Source organism: Onthophagus taurus, chromosome 7, assembly GCF_036711975.1.
Source record: "Onthophagus taurus isolate NC chromosome 7, IU_Otau_3.0, whole genome shotgun sequence".
NCBI lineage: Eukaryota > Metazoa > Arthropoda > Insecta > Coleoptera > Scarabaeidae > Onthophagus > Onthophagus taurus.
The window spans coordinates 16,578,126-16,598,980 of NC_091972.1; the positions used below are offsets into that span (position 1 = coordinate 16,578,126).

General features: G+C 31.4%; 2 protein-coding genes across 5 annotated transcripts in view; both read right to left on the minus strand.

Annotated features, from left to right (window-relative positions):
- Positions 1 to 20,855, minus strand: part of LOC111423611 (Calbindin 53E) — a 145,091-nt gene that overhangs the window by 17,032 nt on the left and 107,204 nt on the right. The gene's annotated exons all lie outside the window — the stretch shown is intronic.
- Positions 2,926 to 12,529, minus strand: LOC111422752 (uncharacterized). The gene is made up of 3 exons (XM_071198279.1): positions 12,435 to 12,529; positions 11,901 to 12,257; positions 2,926 to 3,365 (listed from the first exon to the last, which is right to left on the minus strand). The coding sequence occupies exons 1-3, from the start codon at positions 12,483 to 12,485 to the stop codon at positions 3,021 to 3,023; spliced, it is 753 nt and encodes a 250-aa protein (XP_071054380.1). The 5' UTR covers positions 12,486 to 12,529; the 3' UTR covers positions 2,926 to 3,020.

The following is a 20,855-nucleotide window of genomic DNA, read 5'->3' on the forward strand; positions in this document are numbered from 1 at the left end:
CAATTGTGAAAAAATAGTAGTTAAATTTTCTATAAAACGATTAATATCTCAGCTAAATCTAAAGATAAATTTATTTAAAGACCGTCATCTTTCAATTTGATGTCAATTAGTGTCAGCGTAGAATTTAAAAAATTATAACAGCCAAATTTGCAAGTTTGAAAAAACAACAATTATCAAGTTAAATATTTATTAAATTAGCTATACAACGTTTGCTACCTTACACTGATATCTCAATTAGTTTATGAGATACAATTCCTTAAAGATTTATGTGTTTCAAACTAAATTATACGATTATGTTTAAATTCAAAAAATCATAACCTAGAAACTTGAAGATTCGAAAGTATCATTTTGTGCAGGTTTAATATTAACTAAATTTGCATTAATATGCTTCTTATCTCATGCTAATATCTCAGTTAGTTCTTGAGATATCATTGTTTAAAAATTGTTGTCTTGCATTTTGATGTAAATTATAGTGAGCGTTGACTTTAATAAATCGGAAATTTGCAGATTTGAAGAAACAACAATTACCACTTTAAATATATATTAAATTTGCTATACAACGTTTCTTACTTTACACTGATATCTCAATTAGTTTATGAGATACAATTCCATAAAGATTCACCGGTTTCAACCTAATTTATACGATTTTCTTTAATTTTAAAAAATCCTCGAAATTTGAAGATTCGAAAGTATTACTTTGTATAAGTTTAATATTAATTAAATTTGCTTTAATACGCTTCTTACCTCATGCTAATATCTCAGTTAGTTCTTGAGATATCATTGTTTAAACATTGTTGTCTTGCAATTTGATGTGAATTATATTCAGAGTTGAATTTGCAAAATCATAACACGCAAATTTGCAGAATTGAAGAAACAACAATTACCACCTTAAATATATGTTAAATTTGCTATACAACGCTTCTAACCTTACTCTGATATCTCAATTAGTTTATGAGATACAATTCCATAAAGATTCACGTGTTTCAACCGAATTTACACGATTTTGATTAAATTCAAAAAATCATAATCTCGAAATTTGAAGATTCGAAAGTATCACTGTATATAAGTTTAATATTAATTAAATTTGCTTTAATATGCTTCTTACCTCATGCTAATATCTCAGTTAGTTCTTGAGATATCATTGTTTAAAAATTGTTGTCTTGCAATTTGATGTGAATTATAGTCAAAGTAGACATTACAAAATCATAACAGCCAAATTTCCAAGATTGAAGAAACAACAATTACCACCTTAAATATATGTTAAATTTGCTACACAACGTTTCTTACCATACACTGATATCTCAATTAGTTTATGAGATACAATTCCATAAAAATTCACGTGTTTCAACTTAATTTACACGTTTGATTAAATTCAAAAATCATAATCTCGAAATTTGAAGATTCGAAAGTATCACTTTGTATAAGTTTAATATTAATTAAATTTGCTTTAATATGCTTCTTACCTCATGCTAATATCTCAGTTAGTTCTTGAGATATTATTGTTTAAAAATTGTTGTTTTGCATTTTGATGTAAATTATAGTCAGAGTTGACTTTGCAAAATCATAACACGGAACTTTGCAGATTTGAAGAAACAACAATTACCACCTTAAATATATGTTAAATTTGCCACACAACGTTTGTTATCTTACACTCATATCTTAATTAGTTTATGAGATACAATTCCATAGAGATTCACGTGTTTCAACCTAATTTACACGATTTTGATTAAATTCAAAAAATCATAATCTCGAAATTTGAAGATTCGAAAGTATCACTTTGTATAGGTTTAATATTGATTAAATTTGCTTTAATATGCTTCTTACCTCATACTAATATCTCAGTTAGTTCTTGAGATATCATTGTTTCAAATTGTTGTCTTGCAATTTGATGTGAATTATAGTAAGAGTTGACTTTGCAAAGTCACAACACGGAAATTTGCAGAAATGAAGAAACAACAATTACCACCTTAAATATATGTTAAATTTGCTACACAACACTTCTTACCTTACTCTGATATCTCAATTAGTTTATGAGATACAATTCCATAAAGATTCACCGGTTTCAACCTAATTTATACGATTTTCATTAATTTCAAAAAATCATAGCTTCGAAATTTGAAGATTCGAAAGTATTACTTTGTATAAGTTTAATATTAATTAAATTTGCTTTAATACGCTTCTTACCTCATGCTAATATCTCAGTTAGTTCTTGAGATATCATTGTTGAAAAATTATTGTCTTTCAATTTGATGTAAATTATAGTCAGAGTGGACTTTAAAAAACTATAACACGGAAGTTTGCTGATTTGAAGAAACAACAGTTACCACCTTAAATATATATTAAATTTGCTATACAACCTTTGCTATCTTACACTGATATCTCAATTAGTTTATGAGATAGAATTCCATAAAGATTCATGTGATCCAAACTAATTTATACGATTTTGATTAATTTCAATAATTCGTAACCTCGTAACTAGAAGATTCGAAAGTATCACTTTGTATAAGTTTAATATTAATTAAATTTGCTTCAATATGCTTCTAACCTCATGCTAATATCTCTGTTAGTTCTTGAGATGTCATTGTTTAGAAATTGTTGTCTTTCAATTTCTCGTCATTTATTGTTACAGTTGACTTTAAAAAACCATAACTCCAAAATTTGAAGATTTGAAAGTATGACTTTAAATATGGTAAATGTTAATTAAATTTGCTTTAATATACTTGTTACCTCATGCTAATATCTCAGTTGGTTCTTGAGATAAGATTGTTTAAGATTTAAGATTTTTTATTGATGTCTTTCAATTTAATGTCAATTATTGCGGATATTCAGAGTTGAATTTAAAACATCATAACATCGAAGTTTGCAGATTTCAAGAACGCTGTATTAAAGAAAAGATGACATGTTTAGGAGTATGAAAAATAAAAATCATTTTAGTTCAAGTTTTATTCATTATTTACTACCTCTCTAAAATATTTATTTCTTAAAACTATTTTGTCTAATTCCAAACTACCAAAATCAATCTAAACTCCTACAAAATCAATTTTCTTTTCGTGAAGACATTTTTGCAATTTATAAGCTGTCTCGCAAGAATCGGATCCTTTAATGCTCCTGCAGCTATCGATTGCCTGCCCAATCACTCTCTTGTCGACTTTGCTTGGAATTTTAGCCTTGATTTTATCAGTTTGTATCTCGCCCTTGTCGTTCATGAAGCCGGATTCGACGTGGTAACATCGGAAAAAGCACTTCAGCTCCCTGTTATCCGCAAAGTCGCCGTCAAAGGCTTTTTCAACAAGCGACGGGTTGACCTCAGACTCCCTGATACAAACTTTTTTATGCACTTTATCAGTGGACGTTTCGGTTAAAACCTGCACAAGAAGAAACGGTTTGAATCTTATCCAGATTTTTTTGTGGTTCTTTTTTCATTTTATGGTGGTGCAAAAGTCGTGTGATTTAGGTTTACGTAAAACGAAACCGTTTCTTTACGAATGGTTTAAATAAGCTGAAAATGGGTTGGAATCGTGCCAAATAGACCGAACGAACTGTTAATATTTCAATGGGAATTAATGATTGGAAGTAATGGGAATTAATTGCGTGCTCATTCATTTAAAAAATTAAAAAAATTAATTGACATTATTCATATAAATTGCAGTAAATTGCAACCCCTTTGTCTTGGGTAATTTTCATTGTGGTCGAGTTAAGATTAAGAATCCGAGAGAGAAGTGCTGAAATTAATTCTCGAAAGTGGCAGGGCATTCTCTCGCAAACTGTTTGTGTTGTGTACGTCGGAGGCAATGTGTTTCTTCGGGCGGTTGTTCTTTAGACCTTGCCGTAATTACGGTGAAGGCTCACGAAGCCGTTCGTTACGCCGCAACTACGGCCATGCCCCTAAATCTCGGAGATAGAACCTGTCGAACTAATCCCGAGGGCTTTGGAAAAAGACGTTTGCCATTTTGCACAGGAAGGAAACGGAGCGATATCGTCGGTTTGTGGCATCAACCAACGTCTTGCTAAGGGGATGCAATTTGCCTCTAAAAGCTGTAGTATAAGGTCGATATTGTATTTATAATAAATGGTTCAGTTACCAAGATAAAGTGATGCTAAAATAAATTGACAAAAAAAAAACTAGAACGTAAAACAGAATGGTTTTATAAAGAAAAAATTGGGATCATTAACTTAACACAGTAAGGAAGGTCGAAATGTAGTCCACAATGAATGTAACAAGGTCTGTAGCTTTGAAAAGGGAATGAAAGGCTTGATAACCATCCCTCCCGTTTTTGGAACAAAATACTCACTGTTCCCCACGACAAGCACAATAACAAAGCAGCCGAGAGCACCCAGTTTATTGTAGCCATGTTATTTCTTCACGCTACACGTCAACCGTGACACGATGAACTGAAATTTATAAAATTTTCCCCCAGTTACCCGTTTTTATACCTTCACCTCCTCGAGAAATTTCGTGGAAAGACACGAACAATCTTTTTAATCAAATAATTGGTCCCACCGCAATCGTGTCAAATGTGGAAAACGCCCACCTTAGGCTTTATCTAGCTGAATAAAGGAGAGAATCACGTATACGTGCTCGGAGTGTGTTATATTGGACAAAATTGCCAAGTTATACTGCTCGAGTTTAGCCGTTGTACGTGACTTTCAGAATCCAAAGGGCTTTCGATATGGAGGGTCGTGTAGAGCTCTTAATTAGATGTGTGAAATTGTTTTCAGGATTATATGATTTAAGCCCCCAAAAAAAATTTTAAATGATTAAAATTGTGCAGAAATGTTGTAGAAGTGTTATAATATCCATAATTACATTGAAAAGATAATTTAAGTGAATTAAAACATAATTGAGTTTATAAATTAACATTGGTTCCAATTACCGGTAATTTAAAATTACCGGTTAGAGTTAAAATTATATAAAAGCAACAAAACTATAGTGCAGAAATTAACCGGTCACCAGCGATAAAAAGTTATGGGCAATTATCAATTTGCACAATCACGTGTTTTACGTAATTGTTCTATTTGGTAAATTCCTAATTAGCGGATGTTTTTCTTGTTTTAACCTAGTTACAACATAACCAATTATTTATAACAGTAGGAAAATTTCAAGAACAAAACAGCAACTTTAAAAGTATACAATAAAGTTGTTATGTTAAAAATAATCTTTTTTATTTTAATTTGAAATAATTGTAATATAATATAAATGTTATAACTTTTGTTAAAAGGAAATTACCAATAACTTCTTGAGAAAATTATCCAAAAGTAAAATCAAAATCAGATGATACTAAAAAAATATGATACAATGTGAGTTGAATGGTAGTTTGAAACCTTAAAAAGCTCAAATATGTTCATTTGTACTTTAAAAAACCTTCCCCATCTGGTTGGCACAAATGGTCGACCAATGGTGGTTAGTTGGTCAAATGGTGGTTAGTTTTGTTTATAAATGTCAGTCAACCAAGGGAAAAATGTTGTGTAAGGCAAGGTAGATGAATATAAGGTATGCTCATATGGTGAACGAATTGGCTCTGGTGTGTCATCACATCACCGTGTCATAGCGTAGCAACAACTATTGTCTACTATAGTAAGTATGTGTTTGTTTAAAATGGCTATGACGTGGTTATGACATGCGAGAGCCAATTCGTTCACCGTCTGAGCATACTTTATATTCATGTACCTTGGTGTAAGGTACGTTTTGTTTACTAATGTCAATCAACCCCGAAGAGAATGTTAGGTAAGGTTGGTTTTGTTTACAAATGTTAATGAACCCCGAAAGGAATGTTTAGTAAGGTCAGTTTTGTTTACGAATATCAATCAATCCCGAAAAGAATGTTGGCTCAGGTTAGTTTTGTTTACAAATGTCAATCAACCCAGAAAAACATGCTAGGTAATGTTAGTTATGTTTATGAATGTCAATCCAAAAAACATGTTGAGTAATGTTGGTTGGTTTTGCTTACGAGTGTCAATCAACTCCGAAACAAATGTTGAGTAAGGTTAGTTTTGCTTACGAATGTCAATCAACCCCGAAAAAAGTGTTGAATGAGATTTGTTTTGTTTGCAAATGTCAATCAACTCCGAAAAGAGTGTTGAGTAAGGTTAGTTTTGCTTAAGAATATCAATCAACCCCGCAAAGAATGTTGAATAAGGTTTGCTTTGTATGCAAATGTCAATGAACCACGAAAAGAATGTTGAGTAAGGTTAGTTTTGTTTTCAAATGTCAACCAACCTCGAAAAGAATGTTGAGTAAGGTTAGTTTTGCTTACGAGTGTCTATCAACCCAGAAAGAATATTGAGTTAGGTTAGTTTTGTTTTCAAATGTCAATCAACCTCGAAAATAATGTTGAGTAAGGTTAGTTTTGCCTACGAATACCAATTAACCTCGAAACGAATGTTGAGTAAGGTTAGTTTTGTTTGCAAATGTCAATCAACCCGACAAGAATGTTGAGTAAGGTTTGCTTTGTTTGCAAATGTCAATCAACCCCGAAAAAAATGTTGAATGAGATTTGTTTTATTTACAAATGTCAATCAACCCCGAAAAGAATGTTGAGTACGGTTAGTTTTGCTTAAGAATATCAATCAACCCCGCAAAGAATGTTGAATAAGGTTTGCTTTGTAAGCAAATGTCAATCAACCACGAAAAGAATATTGAGTAAGGTTAGTTTTGTTTTCAAATGTCAAGCAACCTCGAAAAGAATGTTGAGTAAGGTTAGTTTTTTGCTTACGAGTGTCAATCAACCCAGAAAGAATATTGAGTTAGGTTAGTTTTGTTTTCAAATGTCAATCAACCTCGAAAAGAATGTTTAGTAGATAAGGTTGGTTTTGCCTACGAATACCAATCAACCCCGAAAAGAATGTTGACTAAGGTTAGTTTTGTTTACAAATGTCAATCAACCCGACAAGAATATTGAGTAAGGTTAGTTTTGTTTTCAAATGTCAACCAACCTCGAAAAGAATGTTGAGTAACTTTAGTTTTTTGCTTACGAGTGTGAATCAACCCAGAAAGAATATTGAGTTAGGTTAGTTTTGTTTTCAAATGTCAATCAACCCCGAAAAGAATGTTGAGTAAGGTTAGTTTTGTTTATAAATGTCAGTCAACCAAGGGAAAAATGTTGTGTAAGGCAAGGTAGATGAATATAAGGTATGCTCACATGGTGAACGAATTGGCTCTGGTATGTCATCACCGTGTCATAGCGTAGCAACAACTATTAACTATTGTCTACTATAGTAAGTACAGGTTTGTTTAAAATGGCTATGACGCGGTTATGACATGCGAGAGACAATTCGTTCACCGTGTGAGCATACTTTATATTCATGTACCTTGGTGTAAGGTACGTTTTGTTTACTAATGTCAATCAACCCCGAAGAGAATGTTAGGTAAGGTTGGGTTTGTTTACAAATGTTAATGATCCCCGAAAGGAATGTTTAGTAAGGTCAGTTTTGTTTACGAATATCAATCAATCCTGAAAAGAATCTTGACTCAGGTTAGTTTTGTTTATAAACGTCAATCAACCAAGGGAAAAATGTTTCGTGAGGTCAGATTTGTTTACTAATGTCAATCAATCACGAAAAGAATGTTGTGTAGGGTTAGTTTTGTTTAGAAATGTCAATCAACCAAGAAAAACATGCTAATTAATGTTAGTTGTGTTTATGAATGTCAATCCAAAAAACATGTTGAGTAATATTGGTTGGTTTTGCTTACGAATGTCAATCAACCCCGAAACAAATGTTGAATAAGGTTAGTTTTGCTTACGAATGTCAATCAACCTCGAAAAAAATATTGAATGAGATTTGTCTTGTTTGCAAATATCCAAGAATGTTGAGTAAGGTTATTTTTGCTTAGGAATGTAAATCAAACCCAAAAAAAAAGTTGAATGAGATTTGTTTTATTTACAAATGTCAATCAACCCCGAAAAGAATGTTGAGTACGGTTAGTTTTGCTTAAGAATATCAATCAACCACGAAAAGAATGTTGAGTAAGGTTAGTTTTGCTTACGAGTGTCAATCAACCCAGAAAGAATATTGAATTAGGTTAGTTTTGTTTTCAAATGTCAATCAACCTAGAAAAGAATGTTGAGTAAGGTTAGTTTTGCCTACGAATACCAATCAACCCCGAAAAGAATGTTGAGTAAGGTTAGTTTTGTTTACAAATGTCAATCAACCCCGAAAAGAATGTTGAGTACGGTTAGTTTTGCTTAAGAATATCAATCAACCCCGCAAAGAATGTTGAATAAAGTTTGCTTTGTATGCAAATGTCAATCAACCACGAAAAGAATGTTGAGTAAGGTTAGTTTTGTTTTCAAATGTTAACCAACCTCGAAAAGAATGTTGAGTTAGGTTAGTTTTTTGCGTACGATTGTCAATCAACTCAGAAAGAATATTGAGTTAGGTTAGTTTTGTTTTCAAATGTCAATCAACCTCGAATAGAATGTTGAGTAAGGTTGGTTTTGCCTACGAATACCAATCAACCCCGAAAAGAATGTTGATTAAGGTTAGTTTTGTTTGTAAATGTCAATTAACCCGACAAGAATGTTGAGTAAGGTTAGTTCTGTTTGCAAATGTCAATCAACCCCGAAAATGATAAGTATGGTTAATTTTGTTTATAAATGTTAATGAATCCGGAGAAAAATGTTGGGTAAGGTTAGTTTTGAATATGAATATCAATTAACCCCAAAAAGAAATATTGTGTAATAGTATATTACAGTACAAGTGAGGAAACTAAAATTTTTCACTGACGTGCATGTCGGATGGAAAGACATACAAGTTGAGAAGATCAAAGACGTAAAAATTATTACGGAAAAAGTAGTGATCTCGTATTTCAATCGGTTGATAAAAGTACGCTCCGCCGACATTATGGTCTACGTATTCGATGTTAAAGTGCACCATATTTGTATTTGGCAAAACAGATTTAAGAGAGTAAGTTTCTAAGGAATACCTTTTTTATATATTTATTGTTTATAATACTACACACTTTTTGTCGTTGTAGGTATAAAACTTTATTTGCTATTTTAAAATCCAGAGCTGTAGCTAATTTCTTAAAATTACAAGATACGCATTTATTTACTGGTTACTACTTTCGGAGAACATCCGCCACGTTCCTCGCAAATGCTTCCGCCAACATTTTAACCCTAAAAAGACATGGAGTATGGCGATCTTCAAATGGTGTCGAAGGTTATGTTGAAGATTCGTTTACGAATAGTAACAATACGGATATGAAAGGACAATAGGAAGTGACTCAGCATCACTTCGTTAGAAGTCAATCAGAACTTCTTGGGATAGATCAACCAGCTATGGTGGAACATGAACATGTAATGGTTGTTCAGATGTTCAGCAAGAGTGATTGCAAATAACAATTACTCTCGTATCCAAGTTAGAAACTGACATTTTGAAGGCAGGATTGAATAAAATTAGTTTTGTTTACAAATGCCAATCAATCCAGAAAAAAATGTTGGGTAAGGTTAGTTTTATTTACGAGTATCAATCACCTGTCCTCCCAGGCCTTAGTGGGTTGATCGCGTGATTAACAACCACAGGTCGGAAAAAAGGCAAATTGTTACGAATCCTATAGAGGTTAGGGCAAAGCCCAATCTCTAAGGAGACCAGGGTCCGCTTCAGGCTGAAGAGCCATAGATACGAAATAAGGATTTAGAAATGAAGCTGAAGGAATTGAAACTGAAGGATATCTTCAAAAGTAAGTTGCCAATCTATCTAAAACGTAAAATATTTGACCAATGCGTATATCCAGTTAAAAACTTCAAATTGCAGAGAGAAAAATAGAGAGGTCAATCCTTGGTGTTTTGATTCGCTTCGCGAGTAACTACAAAGATCTAAGAAGCACGGGAGTAACTGATGTGATTGCCCGAATTGCAGGACTAAAATGGAATTGGATAGGTCATGTTGCCTATTTGAAGGATGGAAGATGGACAAAAGAACTGCTCGCGTGGAGACCGAGAATCGATAAGGCCGGTATTACAATATCATAGTTCTATGTTATAGATCTCTTATCATGTATTGTTGATGAGAAATATTACACTGCCAAAGTTTATACCAAATATTATAATAGTTTAAATATGATAATATGTCTATGACCATATGTTCTCATCAACAGAACATATTATAAGTTTTGGAATCAAAATGGCATCTGACAATTTTTTTTTGTTGTACAATGTCAAAAGTAATGACTATAAAATTAGACACAAACGTTTACTTGTTTATCAATTAATTGCTGCGGCTATAAGTGATATTGTTGACGGTTGTACAGCAACAGATGTAAGGAAGAAAATCAATGGAATAACATGTCAGTATCTGGCTGAAAAAAGAATAAGATTCGCCAGTTGCTAAGAATCTAAGTGTTGCAATAAGGCAATCTTTCACGCTTATACTGTCTCAAATGAGTACCTGTCTTTGAAATCAATTTATATCGTTCAGATGCCAAGAAACAAAAGGTCTTCTCATCCATTCTTAAATAGTTTTCGTTATGGTTCGGGTCTTCACTTTTCAGTTCTCTCAAGAAATGAGTTTGAAACCCGTTTTTCCTTCTTGTGACATTGCTCGGTGTTAGCCACCAAAAGCAAAAAACTGTTGTTCATCCATTTTGTGTAATAATTTGGACAAATATATTACGTAGTGTAAATCGACAAAGTATTTTCCATAATATTTTTCATCAAACTTTATGTTAGAAATACTGGCCTAAGAAAAGTAGAAAAAGATCACCCACACACCCTACTGACGATACTAACAAATAACGACAAACTAAATACAGACCAGGAAGGATAAAGAGTCAAAAATGAGGGAGACCTATATTGAGGGTTAAGAAGCAATGGATGTTAAGGACTGGATTATGATGATCAAGAAACTAATAAACTAGATAATCAAATAGGGGTAATAATTGAAATGTTGCGACTAAAGTATAGATCTTAAAAGAAAATAATACATCATACATTTTTAACATCCGCAAATCCAACATATTTGATAATTAAACTATCAATTTAACAATTTTATTCTATACAAAATCGTTGTAGAAGCAATATTGATAAGGGAAGCAAATTTCACCAGATTTAATACTTCGTGAATCTTTGAAGGGAGCTGATTTTATTCAATTAATCAGAAAAGCAATTTTTTCTTTTATAACTTGTTACATTGAAAATCAATTTCGCAATAATGTCAGACATTCTCGAAGGAATTTTAAAAATTAAAAAAATAATCAGCAATTTTCTGCTTGTTTATCTAAAATGATTTTTATGATTCAATTTTGTATGTGAAATTTATTTTGCTATATCAAATTGTTAAAAATTAATCACTTTAAGAGTTTCCTTCTTAACCATCACTTGGTATTGTATATCGAGATAAATAAACTTTTAGTTTCATCTTTCAACGAGAGTTATTTCCCAATTTTGTCCGTTAAACGGTGCCATGTAAGATCGCGGGAAAGTTGAGTGTTAACCACTCCATATTTTTATACAAACAGAGACATAAAGTTTAAGAAAAGTGAATGGCAGGCATCGCTGTAGAGGATCTTGACTCTTCGCATTTAATAATATAACGAAGAATTGATATTTTAAAATATTTTATATAAGTCGAATTTATGCCATTCTTGAAAAAACTTTTAAATTACCAGTCGTGTTAAGGAAGATTTAATGCGAAATTTATAATCAAAAAGTTTGCTGCAGAACTCAGTAATATTCATCATTCATTCCGGAACTTTTATAAGGTAATTCTTACTTTTCGAGAAGTAAAAAAGTTTGTTTAAAAATTAAATACTTTATTTTAATATCACATATCGCATTTCCATAAATACCAACAAATAAATTTTTCATAACATTATAAAATATAATACATAAAAGAATCGTTATTTCACTAAACCAAACCAAAGTTCTACTAAAACCCTTACACATCAATTTTTTAATTCCTTAGCTTTTAGCGTTTTGTTCTGATTCGGCTAAAATCTTTTGAGACGCCAAGAAATAACACTTGTGAATCAAATAGGTCGTTTCACAAGCACTTTTTCCTTTGCGATCTCTGCACGCCTCGAGAGTTGGTAAAGCGTGAGTCTTATCGTCCGCAAATATCTCTTTAACCACGTCCCAATCTAAACTTCCGTCTTCTTTCAAATAACCCAGTTTATCGTAGAAACATTTCGAGAAACACATTAATTCTTTTGTATCGGCAAAATCACCGTCATCCGCTTTCGTTATTAACTCATCATTTACACCGGTTTGTTTCACGCATTCTTCACGGAACTTTTGTAGCTCTTCGTGGGTTAATTTATCCTTGAAAAAAAATTTAGAAGAAGGTGAAACTATAAATCACATGAGAATGAAACAGGAAGTGTTACTTTGAAAAGTGAAAGTCCTTTCTAACAATCGAAAATGATGAAATAATTTTTTATTTTAAGAGATAATAAAATTTAAATTAGCTTGATTAAATTTATTAAATTTAAAACTTACTTTAGATGAGACAGATACGATAAGGAGGAAAGTTAATCCCAAGATCTTCATTTTGGATCCGCCGACTTTCGCTTTAGAACTACCTCGTGGTGTACCATCGCAGCTTTATATACCTAACTGGGTATGGTTCGGTCAAGGTACGTTACAGTTGACAGGCACAACTTTCTGGAATGGTAAACTTCTTCGAGTTAATTTTCACTTCTACCATCACTTAACGCACCTTTTTCACAACAAACATCTTAACCAACTCAATTCATTCATTAAACAAAACGAGGTTTCTCTAACTAAAATTGTTAAATTTTATCCTATTTCAAATTAAGGTATCTACGAATTGTATTTATATTTTGCTTTTGCTTTTTGGGTTTACGTAACACTAAAATTTCTCCTTGGAGACTCATAACTCCTTCTAAACCATGAAAGATGAGAATTACAAACCTTCGCGTCTATATACAGCACCACCGGGGTTCTTTTATGCTGATACAGTCTTTCGTCGAGAAGAGATAAATTAACAGCATAACAGGGTAATATAATTTATAATGATAAAAATGAGTGAAAATAATTGTTTATAACGAAAAAACTAAAAGACTTTTTGAAAATCCGTTACTTTCATTGGAAAGCTTAAATACTGATAATTTGATAAAAATTTACTGACACTATGATTTATTATGATTTTTTGAAAGTGATTAAAAGTATTTATTCATCCTAGAAAATGAGAAAATGCTTCACTATGTTTAATGGTCAATATCTCAAAAACTAAAAGATATTTTGAAAATCTGTTACATTCATTGGAAAGCTTATAATTTTTATTACAAATGCTGATAATTTGATAAAGATTTACTGACACTACGATTTATTATGATTTTTTGTAAAATATTTGTTTATCCTAAAAAGGAGAAAATGCAACGTTATGTTTAATGGTCAATATCTCAAAAACTAAAAGATATTTTGAAGATCTGTTACTTTCATTGGAAAGCTTATAATTTGTATTACAAATGCTGATAATTTGATAAAAATTTACTGACACTACGATTTATTATGATTTTTTGTAAAATATTTGTTTATCATAAAAAAATGAGAAAATGCACCATTACGTTTAATGATCAATATCTCAAAAGCTACAAGATATTTTGAAAATCTGTTTCTTTCATTGGATAGCTTATAATTTGTGTTACAAATGCTGATAATTTGATAAGATTTTATTGAAGCTATGATTTACTATGATTTTTTACATAATATTTGTTTATTCTAAAAAAAGAGAAAATGCATCATTACGTTTAATGATCAATATCTCAAAAACTAAAAGATATTTTGAAAATCCGTTTCTTTCATTGGAAAGCTTATAATTTCTATTACAAATACTGATAATTTGATAAAAATTTACTGACACTACGATTTATTATGATTTTTTGAAAGTGATTGAAACTATCTGCTTATCCTAAAAAATGAGAAAATGCTTCATTATGTTAATGGTTAATATCTCAAAAACTAAAAGATATTTTGAAATTCCGTTACTTTCATTGGAATGTTTATAATTTGTATTATAAATGCTAATTATTTGATAAGAATTTATTGAAACTACGAACTATTATGATTTTTTAATAAATATTTGTTTATCCTAACAAAGTGAGAAATGCATTATTATGTTTAATGAACAATATCTCAAAAACTAAAAGATATTTTGAAAATCTGTTACATTCATTGGAAAGCTTATAATTTTTATTACAAATGCTGATAATTTGATAAAGATTTACTGACACTACGATTTGTTATGATTTTTTGTAAAATATTTGTTTATCCTAAAAATGAGAAAATGCAACGTTATGTTTAATGGTCAATATCTCAAAAACTAAAAGATATTTTGAAGATCTGTTACTTTCATTGGAAAGCTTATAATTTGTATTACAAATGCTGATAATTTGATAAAAATTTACTGACACTACGATTTATTATGATTTTTTGAAAATGATTAAAAATATTTGTTTATCCTATAAAATGAGAAAATGCTTTATTATATTTAATAATCAATATCTCAAAAACTAAAAGACATTTTGAAAATTTGTTACATTAATTGAAAAGCTTATAATTTATATTACAAATACTGATAATTTGATAAAAATTTACTGACACTACGATTTATTATGTTTTTTTGAAAATGATTGAAAATATCTGCTTATCCTAAAAAATGAGAAAATGCTTCATTATGTTTAATGATCAATATCTCAAAAACTAAAAGATATTTTGAAATTCCGTTACTTTCATTGGAATGTTTATAATTTGTATTATAAATGCTAATTATTTGATAAGAATTTATTGAAACTACGAATTATTATGATTTTTTAAGAAATATTTGTTTATCCTAACAAAGTGAGAAATGCATCATTATGTTTAATGATCAATATCTCAAAAACTAAAAGATATTTTGAAAATCTGTTACTTTCATTGGAAAGCTTATAATTTGTATTACAAATACTGATAATTTGATAAAAATTTACTCACACTACGATTTATTATGATTTTTTGAAAATGATTGAAAATATCTGTTTATCCTAAAAAATGAGAAAATGCCCCATTACGTTTAATAATCAATATCTCAAAAACTAAAAGTTATTTTGAAATTCCGTTAGTTTCATTAGAAAGCTTATAATTTGTACTGCAAATGCTGATAATTTGATAAAAATTTATTGAAACTACAATTTATTATGATTTTTTGTAAAATATTTGTTTATCCTAAAAATGAGAAAATGCATCATTATGTTTAATGATCAATATCTCCAAAACTATAAACTATTTTGAAAATCTGTTTCTTTCATTGAAAACCTTATAATTGGTATTACAAATGCTGATAATTTCATAATGATTTAGTAAAATTCCGGTTTGTTATGATTTTTTGAAAATGATTGTTTATCTTGAAAAATAGGAAAATATCTTATCATGTTTAAAATTTATATCTCAAAAAGTAAAGGATATTTTAAAAATTGTTTTTTTTTTGTAAGAAAGATTTAATAAATACTGAAAGTTCCATAATCATTTATTAAAATGCTAATTTGTTATGATTTTTTGAAAATCATTGAAAATATTTGTTTATCCTAAAAAATGAGAAACTACCTTATGGTTTAAAATTAATATCTCAGAAACTAAAACATATTTTGAAAATCGGTTTCTTTAGTTGTTGTTTAGCGTCGGTTTTGTAGATTAATTCGTTGTTCGTCCATTCTTTCTACGTATATTTTGGAATCCTAGCTACCTAATAACAAATTTAATGAATTCATTATTTCTGAAATGGCACTACGTCCTTCCTTAAATGGACTAGCCGCAACATAAGAAGAAATATCGACTATTTTCAAGCCGCGATGTAGTTGCTTTGGGGTCAATTGCTAAACCGTCGAGATGAAACATTCATTAGCATTCTGGGTATGGCCCCCCAATATCTGATTAGTAACTTGTTTTCACCTAACAAAAATATTTTGGCCTTTTTTGAAAGTTCAAAACCCAAAATGAAAAAAAAATCTTTTTATTAAAGTATAATTAAAATAATAACACAATCGTTTTCTTGTAGGAATAATATTAGGTGAACGTTTTAGTGTCTAAACTTTCCAATCATGGCTAAAAGAACGTGTGTTCGAGTCACTTTCATCTCGTAACCATATACAGTTTCATCTTCTACGGATTGTACTGGTGAAAATGTTTGTGTTCGATACCATAAATGGCGAAATAAAAAATTAGAAACAATCATTTCGGTTAAATAGGAATTAGAAATCAATTTTTAATCGCCGAAATCACACACGGTTTTCGGTTTGCACGCACGAAAAATGCATCTAAAATTACATATTCGCGTCACAACCAAGTCGCGTTACATTATTTATGCGACAATCGCTATAATCGATGCCCTAGAGAGTATCAGGGAAAAACCGTCGACATGAAAAATGCAAAAGCTGCAAACTCAGTTGTGAATTCAACCGGTAAAAATGTGTTCATTGTTTAGAATTCTTTTAAAACGTTCCGAGAATAGTAAAAAACTCCGGATATAATTCAAGTCATAAATTACCCTCTTTTACATCCGGTTTAGTGTGGGATATAATATAATACTAAACAAAAATGTGCAGAGATAACCGTTTATAACTTTTAATTTTTTTGTTCATAAGAGTTGGGGTGAGTTTAGATAGGATTTTGCATTTAGTTGACGCCATAATGAGATTTAAAAGTTCTCCTCGCATTAACAATCTGGCTTTAAAATCGATTTTTTACCCTGACGTAGTTGGATGCTTTAAAAAATTTAAATGAGTACAGCTTTTATACGTTTTCGTGAAAATGATTTATGTTAATTTTAAATTTAAAGTTAGTATATTAATTGAAAATTAGCGTGGTATTGCGTATCATATTTATTCTTTTAGAGTTATTATGATAATTAAGAAGTAATTATTATTTCCTACATTTTCACTTTTAATTAAAAAATAAACCTAAATAAGTTATTACAAAACCTTTAAAACTCTCTCAATGTATCCATATTGTACAAAGCTGTATTAAGAGTTTCTCAACACTTCCTGGTCTGACTCACAAAGCGTTTTGCACCGATTGTGTAAGCTCTGACTATTAACCACGATTCCATTACTACCGCTCTTATATAACAATAATAACACTACTTAAGAATAATTCTTTTAGCCCGAAGCACGACTTAATTTGGTTATAATCACCAATTATAATAAAAATTTAAAAATAAATAATTCAATTAATTTTTTATTAAATTTAATTAAAACATCTTTTTATTATTGCATTTTTAGAAATCTCTACAAATTGAGTTGATAGATTTTTGTGGTTGTTGTTGCCTTTCTCTGTTAACGTAATAAGGTTTTGTATTCACGGTATTTTACTTGCGTCGAGCATTATTACTTCCGACCATTGTGTATTATGGTATTCATTGATTTTGTAAAAGTTTACAGAGCGAAAAACCTAAATATAGCATTGACGGTAATTGTTGGTACAAACAATTACAAAATTTCTATGATTGTTACTATTCATCCGTGTGAAGTTACATAATAAAACATTACATCTTGTGTATTTTTTTAAACTAATTCAATCAGCCAAAATTTGTTTCATTTTAATAAATAGTTTATAATTTTTTGAAAATTATTTGTAGTTGAATCTTGTTAATACTACAGCTGCCACTAACTCCAATCGGAGTTGCTGATGATGAATTAGAGTTTGTTATTATAGGAGTATATTAGAGATAATTAGTAAGTGAATCAGCATTTTCTTCGGAGTCTGATGAAGAACAAATATTGGGCCACAAATAGTAAATAATGGAACGCAGCAAAACAATAACACAGAAACTAACTCTGTTTTTGATAAATTGTCAGATAATTTTAAAACAAATATTATAAAAACGAAGTTTTATTTACCAGAAAATCTGAGAATGTGTAAACATCTTTGTGTAAAGAATTGACAAAGTTGTTTTGGAATCCAAAGCAAGTAACAGAAAATAAACTTAAAAGGAAAGAAAGTGTGTCATTATTCAAAGGAGATGTGCAAGTAAGAAAATAAAAAGACCAGCGAGATGCTTGTTAAACATTTATGGAATTTGGTGACACGTTTGTTACATTAAGGAATAAAATAGGCCAGGAGATATCAAACCCAGAAGCTTATTATACAACTTATTACAGTCAAGTCATACATTATGTAACTTTCCCCTGTTAGCACATTCGCTGTCTTGCACCCGCCTTGTAGAAGCCATGTATGCGTGGTTTAACCAATAAAGAATCCTTTTTATAGCTACAATGTAGTCAGTACTGTACAGGAACTGTAAACGTATACACTTGCAGTCGTTTTCTTTTTACTGCTACAAACTTCTTTTTACAACGTTTTCATCTTCTTGATTCTATGATACTCAGGTGCTTTATTCTTTTAATCTCCGTAATTTTATCTAGTTTTCGTAAGTGCAAAAAGATTCACCTGTGTACTTGAAACAGAATATTCCAACCCGAAATGAAGTGAAAATGGGAAAGCCCCTGGCTTTGATGCCATTTAGGGTGAGTGTCTGAAACACAGTGTCAGATTTCTAGGCAATGGTTTGCAAAGTTCTTCTGCGACATCCTTCAGACGGAAAATATTCCCCATCAACTAAAGAGGGCAAAAGTCGTCTCCATTCTAAAACCACGGAAAAGTAACGATACATCAAAAAACTACCACCCAAGCAATACTACAAACAAGTGTGGAAGCAGAATTCCGACCAAACCGCAGCTGCATAGACCACGTATCCGCACTGACAAACTACATGGAAAGAGGCTTTCAAAAGCAACTAAAAACATCTACTATCCTCATTGACTTATTACCTGCATATGATACAGTGTGCCTATAAAGACTAATGTATAAATTAATGCGAGCTAACTCATACAGAAAGATTACTGATGTTATCAATGCCATACTATCTAACAAACGCGTCCAAGTCATCATTAGTGACAAGACTAGCACCCAAATGACACTGAATAATGACCTTCCACAAGGATCGGTGCTAGTTCCCCTGCTTTTCAATCTGTACATAGCAGATGACTGTCAGCTTACTACAAACCGCAAAGAATTGGAAACTACTGACCAAATTCTAACTAATTCTACCCTAGGGAGATATTTCCGTGATTGGAACAACAGGATAGCCATCCACAAACTTAAGATCTACCATTTCAGTCACAAAAAACACCCAAAATATCTAGGTGTCAATCTCGACAAAACGTTAAGCTTTAAAGAACACCTTACGAAGACAACTGCAAAATTGAGAATCTGAAATAATATTCTGCTAAAGCTGAGCGGCACCATATGAGGCTCCTCAGAGTTTACGCTTTCGACAACATTGGGTCACAAAGTACTATGCACCGATGTGCATTAATAACTTGCACACTATTTGTGTTGATGTCCAACTCAACCAAGCTATGCGTACTATACCATGCATAATCAAGGCCATGTCCATTACTGACTGCATGCACTGAGCCATATAGCTCCTCCACACGATCATTGAAAATATGCTCCGTTCCCACGTTGAAATTATCGGCAGGGACATAAGTAGGTTTCGCTCAAGAAACCCACCCCCCTAAAAACTGTAAAAATTCTAATCGAAAATAACTTCAACATAATTGAGTGCTGGAAAACTGTGAGCTGCTAAAGAAAAAAAGGAGTATCCCATGTGTTATAAGCAAGCCAGAGGTGGGGAAAAGTCATCATCATCCTGTGGCGCTATATCCTTTGGTGAGATTTAGCCTTCTGAACAATCTGCATCCACGCCGCTATATTAAGTGCTGTCACTCTCCATTTATGAACGCGCAGCTGCTTTATATCGTTAGTCGTAATATCTTATTCTAGGCCTCCCCCTTCTTATCCTTAGGATATTGTCATCTTTTGTTGTAATATAATTGGAATAACTTTTTGTGAGCGAAGTAATATGTATTTCCAACTCTTATTCTATCTTGTATGCAAGTATCATTTCTGAGTAATATACCCGAGTACCTAATGCTTTCCACACCTTCAAACTTGTGTTCAGCAATAGTTAAGTTTTGCTGAGTTCTTCTATTCTCAGCTTTGGACGTTCTCATGTATTTGGTTTTTTCCTCATTGATTTTAATGGCAATTATTATCGGTTTGAGTTCGAGCCTTACGAATGTTTCTACCATAGTGTGTAGAGAGCAGGCCGTTATTTTCATATACATCTGCGTATCCAATCACTTGATATGGCTTATTGAATATGCTGTCTTCGTTTTCTAGATCTCCAATTGCACACTGCAGAACTAGATTGAACAGTAACATTAATAGCGTATCGGCTTGTCGAACACCATTATTAATGGCAAATGGTTCCTATTTTCTACCTTGTACTATTACTTCTGGTTTAGATTCGTACATTGTCATCATTGCCAAGCTGACGAGTATCTTTATAAAGCAAGGTATCGCTATATTTATCAGCATTGATTGTAATTTGCTTCGGTTTATGCTATTGAAGGCTTGTCTGGAGTCGATGCACATTAAATGCAGATCTTTGTGATATTCATAACATTTCTCCATACTCTGTTTCAGAACAAACAGTTAATCAGTAGTAGATCTTCCTTTCCGAAATCCGCATTGGTATTCCCCTATTATTTCTTCGGCAATTATTTTTATTCTTTCGTAAATCATGTTGGATAAAATTTTATAGGCGGTGTTTAGCAGCATATCACCCTTTTTGTATATTGGGCATACAAAAGCAGTTTTCCAGTCCTCTGGAATTACCTCATTTTGCCATTAGCTTAGTGATACCTATGTCGACTGCATTTTTAATTAACTCGATGGTAATATTATCTTCTCCAGGGGATCTGTTTTTCTTCGACTTCATTATTACCGCCTTCACTTCGTCAGCTGTTAGCGTTTCTATTTCAAGTTCCACGGTGGCGTAGTTTTGTCCAGATATAT